The sequence below is a fragment of the Camelus bactrianus genome, chromosome 8, assembly GCF_048773025.1.
Source record: "Camelus bactrianus isolate YW-2024 breed Bactrian camel chromosome 8, ASM4877302v1, whole genome shotgun sequence".
Classification (NCBI taxonomy): Eukaryota; Metazoa; Chordata; class Mammalia; order Artiodactyla; family Camelidae; genus Camelus; species Camelus bactrianus.
Genome location: NC_133546.1, coordinates 26,791,001 through 26,816,220, shown reverse-complemented (window position 1 = coordinate 26,816,220; position 25,220 = coordinate 26,791,001). Strand labels below are relative to the sequence as shown.

At 38.3% G+C, this 25,220-nt stretch overlaps 1 protein-coding gene and 1 pseudogene across 17 annotated transcripts in view; one reads left to right on the top strand and one right to left on the bottom strand.

The window, feature by feature from the left end:
* Positions 1-25,220, top strand: part of EYA4 (EYA transcriptional coactivator and phosphatase 4) — a 281,779-nt gene that overhangs the window by 242,809 nt on the left and 13,750 nt on the right. For all 17 annotated transcript variants that reach the window (XM_074368329.1, XM_010965588.3, XM_074368339.1 and 14 more), the window contains 3 exons: positions 16,907-16,996; positions 23,034-23,092; positions 23,200-23,360. In XM_074368329.1, coding sequence (XP_074224430.1) covers positions 16,907-16,996; positions 23,034-23,092; positions 23,200-23,360 — 310 coding nt within the window. The remainder of the gene's footprint in view (positions 1-16,906; positions 16,997-23,033; positions 23,093-23,199; positions 23,361-25,220) is intronic.
* LOC141578349 (10 kDa heat shock protein, mitochondrial pseudogene) lies at positions 20,019-21,337 on the bottom strand (annotated as a pseudogene).

Below are 25,220 nucleotides of genomic sequence, written 5' to 3'. Positions count from 1 at the left end.
CAAATGTTGTCCTGCTTGATTCTCATAATTACTGTTCTGTAACTTACTCCGATCCAAGTTCTGGAGATGAGAAAGCCCGGGCTATGCGGGTTTAAGAAACTTGACCAAGGTCACAGAATGATAAATGTTGGAAAGCAGGTCATACTCAAAGCAAGTCCTTGTTCTTAATACTACATTACTGGAAGGGGGCCTGCTGGAGTTGACCATGTAGAATAAATGGTTTACTCAGGGAAATTTAAAAAAAAAAAAAAGTGAAAATGGTTTTAGGCTCTCTTTTTTCTAATCAAAATGAAAATACCTTTATTGATTTCCGTGAAAAGCAACTTAGATGACCTTATTTAATGAATTATCATTTATTTTTTCTGAAAGGAATTTGATCATTAACATTTTTCTTAATGTCTATAGGGAAACTGGTGTTGCCTTTTCACTAGTAAGACATTGATATCTTGGCAAATTGAGAAGCAGCTCAGATGGTGTTATATCAGCCCATCCTGTGAAGCTGGGGACCACAGGTAGCTCAGGGGCCATTTGAAGGGGACAGAGAGGGCATTGAGGGCTGCATCTTCACCGCAAACTGTAAGTGGAGGTGGTGAACCAGAGCTCCCAGAACGACTGTATTCCTCTGACAAATATTTACTTTACACAAGGCAGACGTGCTTCCTACTCTCGTGGAGCTTACGAGCAAACAAAATCATTTCAGGTTGTGGTGACTGCTGGGGAGACAATAAAACAAGGTTAGGTAGAGAGTGACTCGGGGGTGTGACTGGGGAGGTGACACTGATACTGAGACCTGGGTTACAAGAAGGAGCGAGCCCTGCAGCTTAGGGGAGAGGAGCGAGGAGAGGGGTGTTCCAGGCAGAGGACACGGAAGGGCCTGAGGCGGGAACAGCCTTCCAGTGTTGCAGGAATATAAAGGAGTAGTGTGTCTGGAAGATGGTAAACACGGGAGAGAGTAACACAAGGTGAAAACAGAGGCAGGCAGGGGACCGCACCAGGCAGGGCATCTATGGGAAGGCATTTGGGATTTAGTCAAGGCGCAGTGGGAACTGTTGTAGGGTTTTAGACTGAACTGGGACATGATGGTTTAAAATTGGCTGCTCTGAGGAGAATGGGGTTTAGAGGAGTAAGGGTGGATGCGAGGAGACCGTTTAGAGGCTACTGTGCAGTACATAAGACGTGGTAGTGGCTTAGACTGGAGCAGGGCTTCTCAGCCTTTAGTGTGGGTCACAGTAACCCGCAGGCTTTGTTCACCACAGGTGGCCGGTCCCACCCCCGGAGTTTCAGATTCTGTAGATCTCCAGTGGGGCCCAAGATTTCACATTGGGAATACATTTCCAATAAAGCTGATGGATGACCATGCTTGGGGAACCATTAGAATAGAATTATTTCCCCAACTTTTTTTTAACATTTTTTATTGATTTATAATCATTTTACAATGCTGTGTCAAATTCCAGTGTAGAGCACAATTTTTCAGTTACACATGAGCATATATATATTCATTGTCACATTTTTTTTCTCTGTGAGCTACCATAAGATCTTGTGTATATTTCCCTGTGCTATACAGTATAATCTTGTTTATCTATTCTACAATTTTTCCCCAACTTTTTTTTCTTGAGAAAATGAGAAAACTCATGGCTAAAGAAATTTGGAGAATACTTGAATTTTATGGCCATTCAGTGCGTGTTATCATATTAAAGGTTCTGAGGTGTTTTATGGTTAAGAATCCTTTGGTACCATGTTTGTTTCCTCAGTTCTCGAGTGTCTTAAGCAATGACCTTGAGGACTGATTGAAATGAGGTTATTCTGGTGATGAGTTGACAATTTAGGAGGACTTTGCCCTGCTAATAGAAAAAGTAACCAGGACCATTATTTTTGCGGGGAAAAAAAAAAAAGACCCCTGTACTACTTAAAGGTTGTCTAACCTTGAAATTGTTAATGTCTTTGGCCCTTTTAATTTCTCAGATCAGTCTTGTTTCCATAGTGTATATTTCTGGAGTATGAAATTTTTGTATAACAGTGATTTTTCTGTTCTTTTAGCCAGACTCTTATGCACATAGTATATCACACTTGCATCTTTATAAAACATGTAAGGGCAGACCTGCTCCAGGCGAAATGTGGAAGCCGGGGGACTGGAGATCTCCCATTTCCCTCACGTAGCCAGTCCTTTCCCCCATTGTTCTCAATCACCGCACTTTCCTGAGCCCTGGGGGTTGCTCAGAGCAGCCTGCAAGGCAGTAATCCAGCTGGAGCACCAAGCTAGAAGTTAGAGTGAAGTCCTGTGCCTGGATGTGCCTTCAGCTGGGCATTTAACCTCTGAGCCTGTTTCCCCACATCTGAACATGCTTATACTCCATTTCCTTCCTGGGGTTACTGGACGGATTAAATGAGATAATGTAAATTTATAGAAGTAGCATTGAGTTCTGAAAACCATCATCTCCATGCCCCATGCTGGAGAAGCTTAATAAAAGTATTTCCCCGCAAAGGGGAAATGACAAAGGCAGAAATTTCCAGACGTACAGAAGGTCAGTATTTGCACGAAGTAGTACTGCGGTGGCCTGAAGTTCAGTGAGCTGGGAGCTGGAAATGTAAGTGTCTGAGGTGTAAAATCATACCCGGACATGACCACACCTACGTACCTATCTACCTGCCTTTCTCTCTTCCCCACCCCCTGCCCCTGTAAAAAATAATAAGTAAGTAAGTAAGTAGGTAGGTACCATTTTCTAGCTCCTCTGTGTGCCTGGCACTTTGCTGAGCATCCTTTGAGTGCATTGTTTCCTTAGCTTTCACCACCACCCTAGGCGATGGGTGCTGTGGCACACAGCTCGCAAGTGGTGTGGCTAACCGGAACCCACATCTCCAGCTATACTCTTGGCCTCATGTTTTTCTCCCCACCACCTACAAAAACAAATTCACGGAACATAATTATTTCGGAATGCCATTTTACTCATCAACTGCTTTGTGTAACTAACTTTTCTGTTTTAATTAAAAAAAAACTTTAGGAGAGTCCTGCCTCCATTTATAAATAAATAATATTGTGAATTTTTCAAGGATCTTCCTAATATGTTACCACTTTTTGACTCTGTTTGGCTGTAAACACTTTTCCCAAGCAGAATGATCTCTGGATATTTACCAAGATGGCAAATGAGGGATGTCGGTATTTGAGTCTGTTGCCCGTGAAGCCGATGATGGGCTTTGCAGCTGGGCACCAGTTAGCACGTGCATGTTTCAGCACCACAAAACTCTTAGAGTAGGAGTCTGTAAATTTGGCAGGACGTAAACCAGAAACATCCATCATCTGTTAGAGTTTATGAAGATTATTCCTATTCCCTGATTAATTGTGTATATTATTTTACCTGATAAGTTGCAGTAATTCCTCTTTGTTGGAGGGAGGGTGAAGGGAGCTAAGTAAATTGTGCTTTAGGGATTTGATTTATTTTGGAGCATTAATGTGTCATGTACGATGAGGCCATGATTCTCTAAAGTGATTCCACAGAAAGGATGCGAAGTAAGTAGCCCAAGTCAGGAAAAAGACTGAAGGAAAATGAACAGTTTCCTTGTATTGTGAAAATGAAATTCAAGCTCCTAAAACTACTTGCTCATTTTAGACAACATCTTATATAAGAGCAGCGCTGGAGAAATAATGTGTTCATCAGGATAAATCCACTGGTTGCTTTTGGTGGGGGAGGTAATTAGGTGTATTTGTTTATTTACTGTTATTATTTCTTCTTTGATTGAGTTACTGGGGATCGAACCCATGACCTTGTGCATGCTAAGCATGCACTCTACCACTGAGCTATACTCTCCTCCCTCCCCGATACTTTTATATTAAACAATCTATACACACATATGGAAAGACTTCTGAAATAGCACCAGCTAGATTTTAAATTATAAGGTTGTCGTGAAGATAAGGACTGACTGACTGTGCATGTCAACTAAGGAAGAGCAGCATGATTTAATAGAAGTGGTTAGAACTAATAAGTGTTGGAACCATGGACTGGAAACCACACCAGTGGCAGAGTTAACTCTGCAGATTACCGCCCCTCTGGGCATCATGGTGAGAGCATTCTGAGTTTGGAGGGAGAAGGGACCTGAGCTTAAATTCTAGCTCTACTTTCTACTCGGCATGTGACCTTGGGGAGCTGACGTAGTCTTTGTGAGCCTCAGTTACCTTTTACATAAAATGAGGAGAATAATAAATTAATAATTTGACTAGAAGGATTAAATGAGTCAATACAGTAAAACTCAGCACGTTGCCTATCCCAGAGTAAACAATAAGCATGATGTGTTTAATTTGGTTTCAAAGAAATCTGAATGTCGGGAAGCTGAACTTCGGCGAAACTGGATGTTTTTAAAAGAAATGTCCATATATTTTTATCTGTTGTTTTATCTCATAGTGTGAGATACTCAGCTCAGTATTGTAGAGAAGAAGAGAGTGAGTAGAGAGTGGATGTGGTACATACAAAATGAATGAATGCAAAATTTGCAAGCCTTGAAGATTTTTGTGTGTATCATGGTTGCTTGTAGTGTTTGTGTGCATATATGTGTATGTGAATAGTATGTATGTAAATATAGTACAGTTGACCCTTGAACACTGTGAGGGTTAGGAGTTCTGACCCCCCCCCCCCCATGCAGTTGAAAATCTGAGTGTAACTTTTGACACCTTAAAAACTTGACTATTGTTGAGTGGAAGCCTTACCAATAACGTAAACCAGTTGATTAACACATAATCTTGTGTGCTGTATATTATATACTGTATTCTTACAATTAAGTAAGCTAGAGAAAAGAAAATGTTATGAAAATCGTAAGTAAGAGAAAATACGGCAGTACCATACTGTATTTATCGATACCATAAGTTCATGTTGTCTGTTTATAAGGTGAATTGTCAGTATTATGTGATACAAAGCACTGTAGATCTGATATGTATTACTAATACTGCACATCAGAAATGAAAAGATAATGTGAAAAAGAAATTCATGTATATTTACAGGCATAATTCATGCATTGATAACAAAACAGCAATCTGATTGCTTCACAGTAGCCTAGCCTAATGAATGAATTGTTATAAACGAATAAATGAATAGTTAGAATGAATGAATTGTTATAAAATTTTTATGGCATACAGTGTTACAGTCAGAGTCATAATACAGCATTGGAAACATTGCTACTTTTCTTTAAAAACCACTCTCCTGTGATGATAGGCTGATACACAGTTTCTCCAATTACTAGAGAGAGGGGCATACTGTAATGTAATTCTTTGGAAGCAAAGATATCAAACAGTAAGAAAATGAACACATTATTAATTTTATATGAAATATTACTCACCCCATGCCTATGTATGGATAGGTTATCCACTTCAATACAAGTCTTGCAGACGATGTTCTACACGATAAATACTTAGATGATGACAGTGGTGATGAGACAAAAGCATCTCATACAGTTTAGCTGCAGTTACTAGATTTTTCATTCGAAGACACTCACACATATACAACAGACAAGTTTATTTAGCTGTGTGGTGTGATGATTACTATTCATTAAGTGGAAGCAGATCATCAATAAAGGTCTTTATCCTCATTGCCTTCGCGTTGAGTAGGCCAAGGAGGAGGATGAGGAGGGGTGGGTCTTGCTGTCTCAGCGGGTGCAGAGGTGGAGGAAGCGGAGGAGGTGGATGTGGGAGCAGGGGAGGCAGGCACACTCAGTGTGACTTTACAGAAATACATTGTCATTTCTATCTGACTTTTTTGCTTTTTCATTTCTCTAAAAATGTTTCTCTGTAGTAGCAGTCCTTCCATCATTTGCTTTAGTTCTAGTACCTGTATCGTAGAAAGGCCCCTGTCATAAAAGAAGTTAAAAGCAGCTTTGAATAATCAGAACCCTTCTGCCAGGTTGTCCGCCGTCAAGTTTGTTTCTGGCGCTGCTTCATCTGTATCTTCTTCCTCATTGTCTGGAACTGATTCAAAAGCACTCATCTCCATCAAGTCATGTTCTGTGAATTCCTCTGGTGTGGTGTCTATTAGCTCTTGAATTTCTCCAAGATCTATATCTTGAAACCCTTCAACCCCAGCTTTTTTTTTTTTTGGCCATATCCGTAATTTCTGTCATGATTTTCTTGATTGGCTCAGTCATAATCCTGTGAAGTGATGCACAACATCTGGACACAGTTTTCTCCAGCAGGAATTTATTGTTTCTGGCTTGACGGCTTTCACGGCTTGTTCTGTAACAGCGATAGCATCTTCAGTGGTGCAGTCCTTCCAAGCTTTCACGATGTTCTCTCTATTGGGGGCTCTTCCATAGAGTTGACAGTCCTTTCCATAGAGGACCATAAAAGTCCTTATGACCCCCTGATCTAGAGGTTGAATTAGGGATTTTGTGTTTGGGGGGAGGTAGTCTACTTCAGTGCCTTCAGTGTTGAACTCAAGTGGTTCTGCATGGCCAGGGGTATTGTCCAATATCAAAAGAACTTTAAAAGGCCGTCTCTTATTACCAAGGTATTTCCTAACTTCAGAGACAAAGCACCGATAGGCCCATTCCAGAAGAAGGGTTCTCCTTGTCCAGGTTTTCTTGTTGTACAATCAGAAGTCTAGTAGCCGGTGTTTATCTTTTCCCTTCAAGGCTCCGTGTTAGCAGCTTTATAGATAAGGGCAGTGCTGATCATAAACCCCACTGCATTTGCTCCAAACAGTAGTGTTAGCCTGTCCCTTCCTGCCTTAAATCCTAGTACTCATTTCTCTTTCTTCCTAATAAATGTCCTTTGTGGCACTTTTTTTTCTGGAGTAGGGCACATTCTTCTACATTAAAAACCTGTCCGTGCAGGTACCCTTTCTTCTCAATGATTTTTTTTTTTAATGGCATCTGGGACCTCATCTGCTGCCTCTTGGTGGGTGAAGCTGCTTCTCCTACTATCTTGGCACTTTTAAGCCAAACCTCTCTTAAATTATCAAACCATCCCTTGCTGGCATTAATATCTCTACTTTTAGCTTCTTCACCTTCCTTTTGTTTTCATTTTTAGAATCTATAGGTATGCCTTTCTTGTAGCAATCCTACACCTACATTAAAGCTGGATTTTCAATATGAGATAAAAAGATATTTCTCAAAAAGTGCAAGTTTTTTGAACCTGCTGGTATAGCTGCAATGTACCTTCTAAATTTTGGGGTTTTTTTTTTTTTTTTTTTTGGAGGGAAGAGGTAATTAGGTTTTATTTATTTATTTATGGAGGTACTGGAGATTGAACCCAGGACCTTGTGCATGCTAAGCATGCGCTCTACCACTGAGCTATACCCTCCCCACTTAGGTATAGCTGCAATGATGGCTTCATGAATTTCCTTTTCTTTTCTACAGTGTTCTTTACACTGGATTTATTTATCTTGAGACGGTGGGCAGCCACAGCATTAGACCTCAATCTGTGGTACAATTCAGCTTTTTCCTGTAACATCATGACTTTTCTCTGCTTCATGGGAGCACTTCTAGCATCACTGGGGCACTTTGTATGGGCCCCCAGTATTATTTCAGGTATATGGTAGTGCACTAAACACAATGCAGAATACACAAGAACTGCAAGAGATCACTTTTTACTGCACTATGCAATTTACTGGAGAGACCATCTGCTCACACAGAGATGATTCGCATTGCTGGTCACTCAGCATCTTAAGCGGATACTTGCAAAACTTGAGCTCGCTGCAGTAGTAACAGGAGGTGGCTACAAAATGATTACGGTAGTACGGTATGTACTACAGTTAACTTTTTTGTAGTTATAATTTAATACTGCAACTTTATGTTTGTTTACATTTCTCTTGACTGAATGATGCCGTGAGTGATCCGTAAGTGTGTGCAGAAGTTTTGATAAATTTTAACTTGTTATAATAGATTGGTGTATTTTTATGATGTTACAGGATAAAAATAGACTAGTATCTACATATATTTTATGCATTCATGGCATTATTTATAGGTTATGTGGGGGAAGTCTGTGAGTTTTTTCAAGTTGTTGCAAATCTCCAAAAAATGTTCCAGTATATTTATTTTTAAAAATTCCACATATCAATGGACCTGCATGGTTCAAACCTATGTTGTTCAAGGGTTGACTGTATGTACATCTGTATGTAAAAGTAAAGTTAAATATCTAAGACAGTGATATTTCTCGAGATAGTGAAACTTGAAACTAATATATGAGAAAGATAAGTGGTAATTATGTATATATATTTTTATTGAAGTATATAGTCAGCTTACAATAAATGTGTCAATTTCTGGTGCACAGCATAATGCTTCAGTTGTATATGAACATACATATATTCATTTTCATATTCTTTTTCACTGTAAGGTACTACAAAATATTGAATATAGTTCAGTGAGTGGTAATTAGTTTCTTAAAAACACAAATTTCTAGAGGAGCTTGTTAAAACCTCCCCTGAAGTTTCAGTCTCAGTTTATGATCTCGGTTTATGCACATTCAATCTCACATCTTGGGACGTTGGAGGGGGACACATTAGATTATTAACTTGTCTCAAGTTTCTATATAACTCATCAACTCTCCTTTTTCTAAATTCATGTCTCACTTAACTTTTCTACAGCTACCACACACCCTTCTCTGAGTCCTGAGGCCTCAGTTGGGTGTGTTCACTTGCCATCTCTGTCACATCACTTCTCTCTCAGTCCTGTACTTTCTGGCTCATCCTCCCATGGACATTCTCATCATTCTCTTGACTTTTACCTTTTTATCTGGTTGCTATGCCATATTATTGTATATTGTATACTATAAATACAGTATCATACTGTTTTGTGTGTGTTTTTAATTCTCCAAATCTTTTTTTCAAAACAAACAACTTTTTATTGAAATATAGTTGATATACAGTGTTGTGTTAGTTTCATTAGTTTCAGGCATACAGCAGAGTGATTCAGTTATGTGTATTCTTTTTCAAATTCTTTTCCATTATAGGTTATTACAAAATATTGAATATATCCCTGTGCCAAACAGTAGGACCTTGTTGTGTATCTGTTTTATATACAGTAGTGTATATCTGTTAATCCCAAACTCCTACTAATTTATATATATATTACATATATATATATATATGATATATATGCTATATTATTTTTTAATTTTAAAGGTATTTATGACATATCGTGGACTGGAAGTAAGTTCCATCAATCCAGAGTCTCTACAATAGCAATAGTATAGTGTAGCAAATATGATTGTAGCATATTACTGCTGCTGTAATTCCCCTTGAAGTATATTTAATCCATTATTACTTTAATAAATTTGAGTGAGCTTTATTCATTGGAACCTCCTCTGATTAAAACAGTAGAAGCTGGTAGTGGTAGGTAAGCTGTGTGATATTCCCTTCATGGCTTCTGATTACTTAATGTCGACTACCAATTAATTGCAAATATGATGCTTACATCAAACACTTCAATTTCAAACGAATCCTTTTAATCCAGAGCAAAAATTACTGTTTTTTCACCTTTACCAGCTTTTCGCCTTTACCTTTAGAAGGTAGTTGGCTATGTGACTAAGGAAAGATGCACCAGGGATCGTTTGGTCCCTGAAGTTAAGACCACAGATGATCTTTATGGAAGTGAAGGTGGGTCAGTGCACTCTTACTCATAACTTTAAGCTATATCTAGGGAAGCTTAATTCCCAACAAATTATACTGAGTCACTGTTCTCCTCAGTAATCAGACTGATTCAAGTCTTTGAGTGTTTTGGAAGCATCCCAGAGGCTTAACTCCTGAGAAACCAGACGGCCATGCCAGCTCTAGTCTTCCCTGACTGTCTCAGACCTTCAGGAAGGCTCTTAGACCAGTGCTTTTTAAATATTCATGTGCATATGAATCTCCCGACAATCTTGTTAAACTATAAATTCTGCTTCAGTACATCTCTGCGGTAGGCTGTGCGATTCCGCTTTTTATCAAGCTCCCAGCTGATGCCAGTACTGCTGGTTTGTGAGCCACACTTTCAGCAGCAAGGTCTTTTTTTTTTTTTTTTTTAAATTAAAGTATAGTCAGCTTATAATGTGTTAATTTCAGGTGTACAGCATAGCAATTCAGTTATTTTATATATATATATATATGTATATATTCCTCTTTGTATTATTTTTCATTATAGGCTACTTTAAGGTATTGAACATAGTTCCCTGTGCTGTGCAGTAGGACCTTGCTGTTTCTCTAGTTTACATATAGTAGTTAGAATCTGAGTGGCAAGGTCTGAATCAGCTGATTCTGTCCTGTGTACATTAGAATCACTGGAGAGCTTTGAAATTACTGATGCATGAGTCCCACCTTAGAGAATCTGATTTAATTGGTATGCGGTATGGCCTGGGCAGCAGGATTTTTTAAAACTCCCTAGTAGGTGTTTTTCATGTGTTGTCATGTTTGCGAGCCTCTGCCTTAGACGTCATCTCCCAGCCCTGGACGTCACTGTCACCTCACTTTTGCATAAAGCCTCGTCATCCTTACCCTCTTTTTCTCCTTCAGACTCATCTTGAAAAAAAACAAACCTGCCCAACACTGTAACTGTACCCCAATAGCTGAATGTGGCCACAAATCTCAAGTGGGTCCCAGCACTCCTGGGTTAACCCCTCCAGCTTCTCTCCCCTATGCCTTCAAAGCCTCCTCTCAATTCTGCACAAATTCTGTCCCTTTAAGAAGAAAAAGCAAACTGAAAACATTACTTTATTTTTGCATCATAACCATATTCTCTGCCTGCCCTTTGCGCCCACACTCATGCCCTGGCTCCAGGCCCTCTCATTTACCCGAGGAATCGCCTCAGAAGACCTCTTTCACTCCTGAGTGCCCAGTGTCCCACCTTTCTGGATAATTCTCATTGCACTGTTTTATGAGCTGTAGTAATCCCGTCACCGGAAAAGCCCCTCGAGCCCATTTTCCAGTCACTGCCCTCTTTCCCTGCCCTTCCCCAGCTTGCCGGTCCAGCAACTCTCTTCAAGTCTGAGAAATAACCTTCTTGCCAAATCCATGGTTTATCTTCCTGGGGTCTCTCTCCTGCATCTGACCCAGAAGAGCACTCCCTCTTTTTTAAAATCCTTGCTGCACTCCACATCCCTGCCCCGGGTCACTCGGCCTCACCTGTCCTGCATTTCTAGCCTCATTTTCACCTCTGCCTATTTCCCAACCACACCACCTCCATGCAAGGCTAGTCCCCTCCCTTTTTCAGGTCTCTTATCCTCCACTCTCACCTCCTGAGTTTCCCTGTACTTTTTTAAAATGAGCTATCGCCATCCATCCCCATAGACTTCTGTTGCTGACTGATTTTTTTCAGCACCTGAAATGTTTTTCTGTCCATTCATTTATCAGGTGGCTCATCTAGTAATCATGTAAATCCCATAAGGGCAGGGACTTTGCTTATTTGATTCTCTACTCTCTGCCCGGAATTTGAATATGTCTGACACATGGTAGACAATAAATATGTGCTAAATAAATGAATGTTCCTGAAACCATTCTCCAGTTCTGCCTGAGAACATTTCAGCTTACTGCCTATTAAAGACAACTCAGTTATAAAATTTCTCTCCTAATTCATGACTGAATTCCCAGTCATTTTTTTTATTGAAGTACAGTTGATTTGCAATGTTGTGTTAGTTTCAGGTGTACAGCAAAGTGATTCAGATAGATAGATAGATAGATAAATAGATAGACTTTTTCATGTGTATGTGTGTATATATATATGTATATATATATACACACACACACACATATAGACTTTATCAGATTCTTTTCCATTATAGGTTATTATAAGATAATGAATATAATCCCCTGTGCTATATAGTAAATCCCTGTTGCTCATCTATTTTATATATCGTAGTGTGTATATGTTAATCCCAGGCTCCTAAAAAATCCCTCCCACATCCCCTTTGGTAGCCATAAGTTTGTTTTCTATGTCTGTGAGTCTGTTTCTGTTTTGTAAATAAGTTCATTCCTATCATTTTTTAGATTCCATATGTAAGAGATATCATGTGATATTTGTCTTTCTCTGTCTGACTTAGTTCACTTAGTATGATAATCTCTAGGTCCATCCATGTTGCTGCAAATGGCATTATTTCATTCTTTTTTATGGCTGAGTAATATTCCATTGTGTGTGTGTGTATACACACACAATCTTTTTATCCATTTATGTGTTGATGGACATTTAGGTTGCTTCCATGTCTTGGCTGTTGTAAATAGTGCTGCTATGAACAGTGGAGTGCATATATCTTTTTGAATTAGAGTTTTCTCCTGAGATATGCCCAGGAGTTAGATTGCTGGATTATATGGTAACTCAATTTTTAGTTTTTTAGGGAACCGCCATACTGTTCTCCATAGTGGTTGCACCAGTTTACATTTCTACCAACAGTGTAGGAGGGTTCCTTTTTCTCCACATCTTCTCCAGCATTTATCATTTGTAGACTTTTTAATGATGGCCATTCTGACCTGTGTGAGTTGATACCTCATTGTAGTTTTGATTTTCATTTCTCTAATAATTAGTGATCTTGAACATCTTTTTATGTGCCTGTTGGCCATCTGTTTATGAAATGTCTATTTAGATCTGCCCATGTTTTGATTGGGTTGTTTGTTTTTTTAATGTTGAGCTTTATGAGCTGTTGTATTTTGGAAAATAAGCCCTTGTTGGTTGCATCATTTGCAAGTGTTTTCTCCCATTCCGTAGGTTGTCTTTTCGAATTCCATGGGATTTCTTGTCTCTGGTTAAAAGGATTTATGTATCCTAACAAAACCTCGAGCTCTTCCCAGCTTGGTTCGTGGAGCTAGTTTGTGTTCCTTTTCCTGTGATGAACTTGTGCATCTCCTGCCTCTGTGTGTACACATCTCCAAATATGCTTCGGGTCCCAAAGGAGTAACTGTTCCAAGAGCCTGTGTTCTTCAAAAAAAAAAAAAAAGATCCCCTATTTCTTTAAAAATACATAATCACTGCCTCTCCTGAGATATTTTTACAGTGTGTCCCTAGAGGAGGAATTCCAGCTGATGGCCCAGTGCAGGGCAGAGGCCCATAGACAGACAGTCTGGCTCCAATTTATGCTCTGTGCTAACACGGCTAATAGGCGTTAGTATTTTGATAGAAGTGCGGTCCTTGATCCTGACTTGGTTATACGCTGGTCACATCCGGCTTAGAATCACATATTTAAGGGCCAAGAGTTACTCATTTTCTTCATCTTCTCTCTCTCCCTCCTTCTCCCCCGACCTCTTTCTCACTCTCTCTCGCAAATGTCTTGGGAATGGTTTCGGTATTTTCATAGAGCAGTACACAGAGTAAATTGGCAGACGTTCAGGTTGCCCCATATTAAACCCTGCTGTAGACACTTTGAACCTACTGGAACTGTTCTGAATGTATAATATGTGTCAGAGATTCCACAAAATCCTGCTAGTGCCTTTATTATCCCACTTTTTCCCTCTATCCAACTTTTCATTGTCAATTCCTTTCAGACCCTAAACTCAACACTCACTACAGTTAAACTGAAAAAATGGCAGAAACTCTTGATTCATAAGGTGCCCATAATTGTACAGGCATCTAATGAAAACAAGCAAACATCTCTGTATAAAACCTCTGTATAAAAACTTCATTCCAGAAGTATGTTTAACTCTCAAATGCCTGATAAAACCATGCGATTGCAGGCTCCAGCATCTCCCGCCTAGTAGTCTGGCAAGGCAGAGGTTGTCCATCATGATAACCACCTTGCTAAGGCCACCCCACCAAATTCCTGCTCATCTTTCCTGGATTCTTACATCTGTGGGTGGTTTAGCTAGAAAAATGGGGTCCTGGAATCTGCTCACTTAGAAATAGCTGTCCCAGTGACTTAGGAAGCTGGTCCAAAAAAAAAAAAAAAGTAAAATCAGACATTTGAAAGAAAGCCCCACTCAGCATTCGCTTAGAAACAAGATCACCACCTCTTACAGACATGGTTTTCCTTGGCTTGTGGCATGGCTGTCCCTACCCCTTCTGTGCCAAGACTTTGGCATGGCTGACGAAACACCTCCCTTTCAACAGACCTCACTCTCTGGAAAACTTAGTAAAATACAGCTAGTTCACACCGCGGCAGACCTCAGAGCAAAACTTTCCCCGGTAACAAATGATGTTTTGCCAAAATGCTTACTAAGTCCTGGCTGTAGGAGCATGTATGACGTGGAACCACCATAGCTCAAAAAACAAATGTACAGTCCCTTCCAGTGCCGTGGGGTTGCATTCCATTGAAGTGCTCAAATATAGTTTTCATCATTCCATGCATTGTGCTTAGTTGATGGAGAATTCTTGTTTTTTTTTTTTAATTGTATTTGTTTGCATGCCTATCAGATGCACAAAATGCATTCTTCATGGATTTTCCTATCACTGCTTGAGTAGCATAGAAAGTTACGTACTACAGAAGCGTGGAATCGATGAAAGTAACAATCAAAGAGGAACAGTGTGTTTTCTCCCATCCCCATAAATCTGATCTGTAAATGCAAAGAATGTGAGGCATGGACAAGAGAAACTCAATAATTTTACCTAAAACTTAAAAAAGAAAAACAAGCAAATCGTAAGACTTTTAACCAAGCTCATCTTGAAAAGGCAAACCTTTTATATAAGGCATTTCTGAACCCCCATCTGAAATACATATCTTTAGGGCAGTAATCATCAGAAACATAACGGAGGCCTGTGCAGCTCAGTTTTATTGTCTTGCATCAGTGAACATTCCTCAAAAGCATAGAGCGTCACTAATGGAATTATATGTTTTCATGCTATAATTACATTTGATTTTTCCTGATATTTCTGTAGACTTTTTGTTCATGGTCCCATGACTAGACAGAGTATTTACAAGTTTTCTGTATCCTTAGCTTATTCAATCCCCACCACCCCCTGTAACAAAAGAGAGAAAGAAGAAATAGAGAATTTTTTTTGCAGAGAAAAGGCAAATGTGCATTTTGTAAAAATTTCACCTTCATAGATTTTCTTTCAATAACAACAACAAAAACACAAACAACAACAGAAAGAAATAAGAAAGAAGAATTGAAGGAAACAGAGCAAGAGATCCCTCTGAGTTCCAAAACTCCTTGAGACGTAAAATGGGCACTTAATATTTTTGTTCTTGTTCACGAATGGATACTTGTTGAATAAAATGGAATTTATTTGGTCTTCGGGTGTGTTGTTCCAAATGATCTTGTCACAGGAAGACAGATGAATCTGAAGGTGGAGTCACACTGACCAGGAGACCCGATCCCAAGATGCCATCAAGCATGTGAATAATAAGCCTCTATTTCTGAGAAGAGAGAATGTTTAACTATAAAATCCATAGAAATCCCCAAGAAAGAGATGTAAACAGAATATTACTTTGACACCCTAGATATTATGATTTTCCTCTTTTTATCTTGTGTCCCACGTCAGATCTTATCTCTGCTCAACAGCTTAACCTCTTTCTCAGCACTGAGCTCCTGTTATGTAGATTTTCATCACTATAGAAGATGAGGCTTGATGCTCTCTTCAAATACGGTTACACTCTAGAGTTTTCCCCTGCAAAGCATTATGAAAGTACAGGGGGCAATAATTGGTTGTTGCAATATAGGTGTGTCATGAAGAAGGGCTTCTACTTGCTGAGTGGAGTAGGTTCAAGGGGGCATACAAATACTGCTCGGTCTGACCTGGGTTGCATTTTCTTATCATAAATTGAAGGAAAGTTAGTATGACATTTCCCCAAGTTTAAATACATTTCTTGAAATGCCATGTATTAGAGCATTGAAAACACAAGTTTGGTTTTCTCTCCTCAAATCCCTAATCTGGCTCCTGTCCCAGACACTCAACCCGAGTCACCCTCAGAGGTCTTCCTAAACAACTTTTCAGCCAAAATCAATAGTAGCCTTCTAGGCTTGTCAGCTTTATTTGAAGCCATTTTCTTCTCCCTGTTAACACCCATTCTGGTCTCAGATTCTGAGGAGTTGTCCCTTCCTCATTTTCTGTTTTTTCATCTCCAGAGTCACATCTCAAGCGGTTCTTCGGCGATCATTCCATCTTGATCATGTTAAACACAACGTTTGTGCATGAATTATTTTCCTAGCTCTATCCCTAAACTCTCCTTACTTTTTAAAATCTTATACCCCTTTATGCCAGGCTTTCAACTGGAACTAATTATGATAAAGTACCAACTCTGGTCTTGGTTCTCAGCTCCTTGCTGCTGTGTAATCTCTTATTTTTGTAAACAAAACTTAAATCACTTTGACTCCTTACTAATCTCCTTACTTTCACTAAACTTCTAGACGCATATATTTTATTTTTATAAATTTATATATTACATTCACTGAATTAATGTCATCCTCCACCTGTCCCCCTTCATCCCTAGTCAAATGCAGGTTATATCATACTATACACATATTCAAATAAATATTGCCTGTTTATCAAAATGCAATTAATAATGAAGTTGTGGTTCCACTGTGCCCTGCCAGCTCTTCCTGTCCCACTTCCGGACAACACTGTCTGTACAGGTCCTACGAACATCCAGTAGACCTGCTTCCCTCTCTCTTCTGCTTTTATTTGTTGTCATTCTTAAAAAGACGTCCTTTCCTCTTTTTAACAGTTCTGCTCTATTCTTCAGTATCCTATCCAAGTATCTCTCTCCAAAGGACTTTGCATGGAACATATGTAAACTGGGTTCTATGAACTAGCTTGCTTTCTTCTTCCTCCTCTCATGAACATATAGCTTTATGTGAAAATGTATCTAAGTCATCTTTCTGTGCCTGTTAATGCCTATGAATTCACAGATATATCAACATGTTTAGTATGTTTTATAACTCTTTGGAAAGGCACCTTTTTCTGATAATTGAGAAATCTTTGACTCCTGGGTTGAAAATTTATACAGCCCCCCCACCAACCACATGCCCTTAAAATATTTTTCAAGTAACTGTGGTTACTGCAGATTTACTTCATTATACGTGCCTTTCCTTTTCAGGACCCCCCCATGGCTGTAACCCTTGGACTCCGAATGGAGGAGATGATTTTTAATCTTGCTGATACACATTTATTTTTCAATGATTTAGAGGTAAGAATTTAAAAAGGTAAGAATATTTGGAGCCAACTACTAAAACTCTTATATGATGTCTATATGCGCTGATAACCTGAAAAAAAAAAACTGAAAGATAGAAATTTAGCTCAAGAGAAAAGTTCCTCTCAGGGGGAAGCACTGTATATGCAAATATAAACAGAAGCTAAGTTGTGTTGATGAATTATACATATGTACTGGCATATATTTAAAACAAAAAAAGTCTCCAAAAAGGGGAAGGTCTGCTTTGCCGTCCCATACATTACACCCTTATCCACTCCTCCTGGTCCTTTTAGTGTCTCACCCACTACCCATTCCTCCGTTGGAATCATGACTAGCTCTTCCAGGTTACTAACCAGGATGCTGTTTAGGTTAATGACCACACAGTAATCACAGATACTATTCCTGGTGGTAGAATGCGTCATTAAGTCTTGTAGGTAATCTGAAACCTAATTCAAGAGATTGTTATTTCTCGTTTCCTCCCCTTCTGGATAAAACAGTGCAAGAACTGTTTACTTAGCACTTCTGATGGATTTGATTGCATTTATTTTCTCTTTTTTTTCTTAATTTACCTTTCCATTTCAACCTTAAATGAAGAGAAGGTAAAAGCAGTAACAACAAACTGAAAGGACCCAAGTAAAAATAGCTTCAAGAAGGCTGAGTAAGCCCTGTAATAAGGTGTATGATCTGAGTTATTAGGCATTCAGACAATAAAATTTGAAATAACTTGAGTCGCTGGAGCGCTGAGAAGTTCTTCTCTGTCAAGCACAATGATGCTGAAATAGATTTCTTTTTTTAATGACCCATTCAGATTTTTTTTTTTATCTCATGGGTTCATCATGAAATAAAAGTGTTTATAAACATTATGGATGAAGGTGGAGATTATTATTACTGAATCCCTACCTTGTGCTTGGCATTTTATATCGGGCTTTCCATTAATCAATTAATCAGCAACAACATTTTTGAATAAATATGTTTATCACATTATTTTTGTAGAGAAGAAACTGTAGGTCCGCCAGCTTAAAAATCACATCTAAGGTTACCTACTGAGTGGTTGAGTTAGGATTTGAAACTCTGGATTCTGTCTGGCTCCAGAATGCATACTCTGCCCTGTTCTAGGCTGAAATTAACAGACATGTGTGAGCAAGATAAGCCAAGTTTGTCAGTGTCTTAAATAAGTTTTTAAAATTGACAAGGTCTTAAATCCAGTTTTAGTTACATTTGAGACATGAGTAAAAGATGTGTTATTCAGTATATCCCATAAAAGTATGTGTTGGAAGTCTATGTAAAAGCATTTTCTTTCTTGTTCTCTCTGCAGTGAGTCATTATTTTTACTAGATAATAAAATTCAAATTCCTTTTAAAGACGGTTCTTTTTTTTCTTTAACAGAAACTATGAAAGGTCAGTAGTCTTAGGCAATTATTCCAGTTTTAGATAATAAGAAATAATAATCACCTCTCTAAAACCTGATTTAAATTAGTCCTGCTACTTATTACTGTCTAGTGTACAGAATGATTTTACATATACATGATAGTAGGAAACACACTTTAACCATTTGGAAACTTGGCTTTTTTATACATATATGGTGATAACTTTTTAGGTGGGTTTTTCTTTTGAGTAAAATCTATGAGTCTCATTCTAAAAAGAATTCTAAGATTATTAGTCCTCTCAAACCTGTAAAAGACCAAAAAAAAAAAAGGAAGTTTTATATGGTTTTATCTAAGTTTTAGAGTTTTTATTTCATTTTATTTATTGTTTGAGATAAATGACCCTCTAGCTTTTTTAGTGGCAGATTCAAAGCAAGATGGAATAAACTTAACACCCGGCCTCTGACAGAACACTAAAATGAGAAAGTGAGAGTAGCTTATAATGGTTTTGAATATACCTTTAGCAAGTGTGATGTAAATATTGGCATATCAGAGCCATGTGGTAGGCTAAGAATTTTTATTTTGGATTAGGTACTATATAAAATATATATTTTTAAATATCCAGCAGGATCTCTGGTAGAAATAGTAACTGAGAAAATACTGGCATTGACTTTCTCTTCTATGATTATAGTTTTTCAGTTGTGTTTTAGAATGTGATAAAAATTCCATTTGACTCAAAGGCTAATAAACCTTTGTATCCAACAATAATGTACTGAATCAATGAAATGATTTAATCTCTGCATATAAGCTGGTTGAATTCTCATTCATGCACAGACACACGTACGTGCCACATATGTGCGTACACGTCCAGGTGAAGTGCCCAAGGAAACTCAAAGGCTTCATATTAACTTAAGTGAGACAAACAGGCACTGAAACTATTAAAATCTACACAAGAGCTTTCAAGATCGTTCAGTACACTTACATACATATCCACTCTGCTTCTGCATCTGATTTTGAAACTCTCACCCAGTTTTTTATTTCAGTAGACTTCTTACAAGCAATGATTGCCGTGAGCTTCACAACTGGTATTAAGCCATGTCTGCTTCTACTGACAAAGAGAATTCCTCAAGAGAGTAACTCCATCTTTAGCCTATTATGTGCATTTTTCCCTTGTGTATTTAATCTCTCAGGGTTCCTTTTCTTAACCTAAAAGTCTAATTTGAGACTCAAATCCTTCAGTAGATACTGCAACATATGTAGGAGCAGCTGCTTTCACATAATTCCTTAAAAGATACAAATTTAAATCCTCCTAATGGACACACTTCACTACCTCCTGTCCAACTGCAGAGAAGGCAGATGCTCACACCACTGCCCCGAAGAAGAGAATGATCTTCATTTAAATAAAATGTTATTTCAGTTAAAATAACTTCCAGGAAAGAAGACACCAGGGAGTGTGGGCTTACAAAAGTGAGAGAAGACCATTATGGATTATAACAGATAAAGATCAGTGACAAGTTTGCAGCCGCCTTATGAGATAGAATTAAAGAATTTAACGTTAGGGCCAGAATTATTCCAAATGTTTGAATTCTTACACTGGAATTTGTTAAAGCCAAAGCATTACATGGTTTTTAGTATTTTAGGTTTGGGTCAAAATGATTCTTGCAAAGTTGCTCTGAGTGAAGACTAATTGACAAATAATTATTTAGATTTTTCTAAAAGTGTAAGTGATTGAAGTTCAGGTTTCTTTCACTGGACTGTAATCCTTGGGCAGGAGTCCAGAGTCAACAAGCACAGTTAACTAGGCATAAATTTAGAGAGAAGTTCCATTTGGAAAAACCTCAAACATAACTTTAAATATGGAACTCACGGTCCAATAAGTTTGATATACTGATGTCCTCAGGAGTAAAAAATAAATTTGGGGGCAAAATGTACAAATTAATCATGCGAGTTAATACTTGAAATGTCAGAGGAATTTCTCTAAAAATTAGAATGAGAGGGTATTAAATATAGAAATAACTTCTAATTACCAGTATAATTCATAAGACTCCCTCCTTTTTATAGCATTAATTTATTATAAAGTAGAGACGTGGAAATTATTTACATGATGAAAGATTTCAGAACTTCCATGGAATCAGCACACGTAATGCCATTTCAATAGTGATTTAATTTGGTCTTTATACTTACCAAGAATGTCACCAACTCTTGATAAGAAATAATCCTTGTCGTCTAGAACTACTGGGTTGCCGCAGCTCTGGGAGAAGATCTTTTATTTCCAGCTTTCCAGCTAACTGGTTAAATCTCTTCAGCCTTTCCTTTAGAGCCCAATCTGACAGCTACTGCTGTTGCTTGCAATACTTTTCTCTGAGAACTTTCTGGAAGCATAATGCCTTCTTTGGTTAAAATTTGGGCTCTGCTTCTTTCAACAAATAGTCAGAATGAGGAAGAACCTTTTTTTAATGCTCGTCCTGCCATGACTCCAACATCCTCTTGTTGGGGGAGAATAGGTTCTTGCCTCGTGCAGGAAAGAGTCCAAAAACAAGTCATGGTAAAGTGAAAGCAAGTTTATTTAGAGAGAGACACACTCCATAGACAGAGTGCGGTCTGTCTCACTCAGAAGGGAAAACGGCTTAGGAGATACACACTCCATAGGCAGAATGTGGGCCATCTCAGAAAGGTGAGAGGGAGAGAAGCTGAGAGGTATTTGGGGTGTTCAGTTTAAAGTAAAAGTAGATACACACTCCATACAGTGTGGACTGTCTCAGAAGGCAAGAGGGAGAGAGCAACCACGAGGTGTGGAGTTGTTAGGTTTCATGGGCTCAGTAATTTCCTATGCTAATGGATAGGAGGGTTATTCCAACTACTTTGGGGAAGAGGCAAGGATTTCCAGGAGACGACCCTCTCACCCACTTCTTGAGTTTTTATGGTCTGCCTGGGAACTGTCAGGGCGCCTGTGGGTGTGCCATGAGGCTCAGGGTCTCCTGGAAGTTGAATACTCCGCCATCTTGGTTGTAACCAGTTTGTCCTATCCCCCGTAGCTGTGTCATTCTTCAGTGGTTATGCCCTGCCCCCTTTCCTCCCACTTCATTCTCTTCTCTTGCCCTCTTCTTACAGTCCTTACCATCTAGAACATTATTATTTTTTATCACCAGAACTTTGTGTTATGAAAATTTAAGTAATTGTGGCAATTCTGTCATGAACTTTGTCTGTCTAGTCTTCTGCCATTTATTCAACAAAGAACTGTTACTTTGTGCCAGATTGTGCCTTAAGTGAGCATATATGCAGGCCCAAACCCCCCTCCTCAGGCAGCTTCCAGTCAGATTAACTTTCCAGGGCCCTTCCCTACCTATGAATATATTTATTCAAAAATTACCCATAATTATATGTAAATCATATGAACCTTTAAAATGGATTTACCTGGACTTTCAAGTTATGTACTAAAATTGTGTTGATGGGGCTACTCACTAAGTTTTATATTTTAAAAGAGACTTGAGCCAACTAGTTTATCCTCAGACTGCAGCAGGAGCTAATACACCGAGTGTGGAAAGCTGGAGATGAGACAGTAAATATTTTACTACCTGATTCTCCCAAACCCTAGAGTGATTACAAATAGTAGCTGAAAAACCTGTAGTATGGCATCCTGTTTTCAAATGTAATGATTTTTCAAAATTGATTTTGAATGATAAGCAGCATATGCACAGCAGACTCTGTATAACTGGAATGATTTGAGGGGTAAAAAGAAGCCCCAAAGGCAGGCTCATACTTACCCTGAGGTTAGGAGGCATTAGGTGTTGAAATGCCCTAGCCAGACTCCACCTTTAGAATCATGTACTGTTTCATTGGAACTTTGCAGATTACTCAAAGATAGAAAAGGATTCTTAGAACACCAAAGAAGAATTGAAATCTTCTCCAGAAAACTTACTGCTTTTTTCTGAGTACACTCTAAGTCAGGTCAATTGTGTCGGTGTATGTATGTTCCTCAACTTTATTCTCCTCTGACTTCAGAGTACATTGGAGATGAAAAATCTTCATTATTTCCCTTTTATTTCAGTATTCATTTCTGTGTAAAGATTTAAAAACTTGTACAGCAACAAAAATTATTGACTTTGATGGTTAGCTATTTGCTGTGTCGAAAGACCAGGACTTTTGAAATAACATCAACACGGTTCTTTCATGGTATCACTGGCCCAGCAAAAAGCAGGAAGTTAGAGGGATCTCCCAGGACATCATAATCATCAAACCCCTCTGTTGTTGCTCAACAAATAGTAAATAATAGTAAACCCCTGAGGTGTCCGACCAAACAAGTTTTGAGTATCTTCAGATTAGCTTTGCTTCTGTACTTAAGCGTGCACAACAGAGATGCCTGAAAGTGAACACCAGTGATTCTTGTAAAGATTCGAAGGAGAATTTCTTATCAATAACTTTAAGATTCCAATTATTGTTTTAATTCCTCTAAATAAGCCCACATGTTTTCAGGCCCCCTTTAACGGGTCTCTTCTGGGCTTCTAGCTCACTGAGTAGAAATGGGGCCATTTCCTGGCGTGTGAGGGTGGGATGAATGGGCAGATGCTGCCATCTTCTGGCCACAGCCTGATCAAATGGCGAGATGCAAAGAGCTTCAACCTTGGTGCTGAGCATCCTTTGAAAAACAACTTTCCCACTGTTTTTAACAGGAGTGTGACCAAGTTCACATAGACGATGTCTCCTCTGATGATAATGGGCAGGACTTAAGGTAAGCCATGCCTTTCCGTATGCTTTTTCCTACAGAAATTCAGCTGTGAAGTTTTGCACATGTAATTATTTCTTTTATTTCTTTTTAATGTATTTTGGGTGTTGCAGTACCTACAGTTTTGCAACTGATGGCTTCCATGCAGCTGCAAGTAGTGCAAACCTTTGTTTGCCAACAGGTGTAAGAGGAGGGGTTGACTGGATGAGGAAGTTGGCTTTTCGTTACAGAAGAGTAAAAGAATTATACAACACCTACAAGAACAATGTGGGAGGTATGTGTGGCTTTTACAGTGTAATAAAGGTACTGTAGGTAGAGGTACAATTTGAACTGTGGTTTCATGTTTCATGTCAGGGACTATCCTTCTATAAAATCAATGCCAAGATCTCCTACTGGACTCCATGAGCCAGAATTTTAAGTTTCTTAGAGTGGGGAGGGTGGGGGGAAACTTAACTGCAAAATAAAGCATGCAGCACTGTCAAAAGAATGAGGGATTCTTTGTGCCCGGCTGTTTGGTCATGATTAATAGCAGGACGGTGATTTTACTCTTCTTCATCTGGGACGCTGTCAGTGAGAACCAGATAGAGGCACTGATGGAGGCCGTGGAAAGAAGACCCCCGTCACCGAAGCAGAGTTGTTAGCAATCATGACCTTTCTGGAATCCTATCAAAAAGAAATCTAAACAGTGCTTTATGTCATTTCAAAGACTTCAACAAGTCTATTTTATCCTTTTAAAAATTGCATGTTACATGAAAATACACCTTTGCCATGTATTGTGTTAACTACACCATGGTTTTCAAAAGTCCAAATACTCTGTAGGTTGTAGCTAAACCATTTTATACTCATTCAGAAATTACAGGTGATATCAAAACCTGTGACGTCAAAACTAAGATCTTGGATGTGCTTCTTGGTATAATAAACCTTGATTTTCTCTTATTAGGATCAATTTCAGGTCAATACGATCCTAGGATTAGTTATGAGGTCACATAAGATTCTTCTCCCAGGGTTTTTTTGTTTCTTTGTGTCTCTTTTTTTAAACAGAAAGATGTTTGAGGAGTATAAACTGGAAACTAAAATTGATAAAGCTAACTATATTTGTACATACTATAGATGTGTATATTCACCTATATTCATAGAGTACAATGTAGTAATAAAGGTTTCATCTGTAGTATATATGTTACACACACCATACACATTGTGAGGGTGGGCTGTGTGTCTGTATCCCCAGTGCCTAGCTAGCCTTGGGGCACATAATAGATGCTCAATAGATACTCAGTAACTACAAGAGAACAAAACCACATAGAACCATACACGATAATAATGTTAGAACCAAATGGAGCTTAGATGTGGAAGTCTTTCATTTCCAAATAAGAAATAGGCTCCTGCAGGCTATTGACTTGTCCGGAGTTCTAGGCAGACAACTCAGGTTTCCTAATTTCACTCTAACACTTTATAGAAGATAATTTTGTAAAATCAAACAAATAGCTATTCTATTAAAAATCAATTGTAGGTAATCAATTTAACTTTAAAATAAAAATCCCTTTGGGAAATATGAAAGAACTTTTATCATTCAGGTGTGTCATTATTTCCCTCTTAAAGGGTATTATTAAAATAAATTTTAAAATTGATAAGATTACTAATAGTCTTATAGCTTAAAAAGTTTAAACAATGAGAGATGAATCCTTTTTTTGTGATGTTAGCATCTCTTTATTGAAATGAGACTTGCCAGAAACTATAAATTATGATTAAAAAAATTATCCACCTCTATATGTACTCCCAATATTCTGAAATATGATTTAAATAAGAAACTTTCTTTTTTGATAAACTTATGTGATCTTGTTTTATCACGAAAGGGAGGGCTTTTTGAATAAGAAATTAGTATGCCTACCTCTTCTCTTTTTTTAATCAATGTAGTTTTCAACCATACTCTATCAAGCTCTAGGATTTTAAACAAAACTCTTAACTCCTTTTTACAAAATTAAGTATTTCTGATAGCTTGAGCACTAATGATAAAAACAAATTCTATACATTTCCATAGCTGTATGTGATAATGTCATTATTACTGTTTCACAGTGGTGATGATTGTGATTATTAGGAAGCTAAGCATTTTCAGACAACCATGGAATTTGAGATT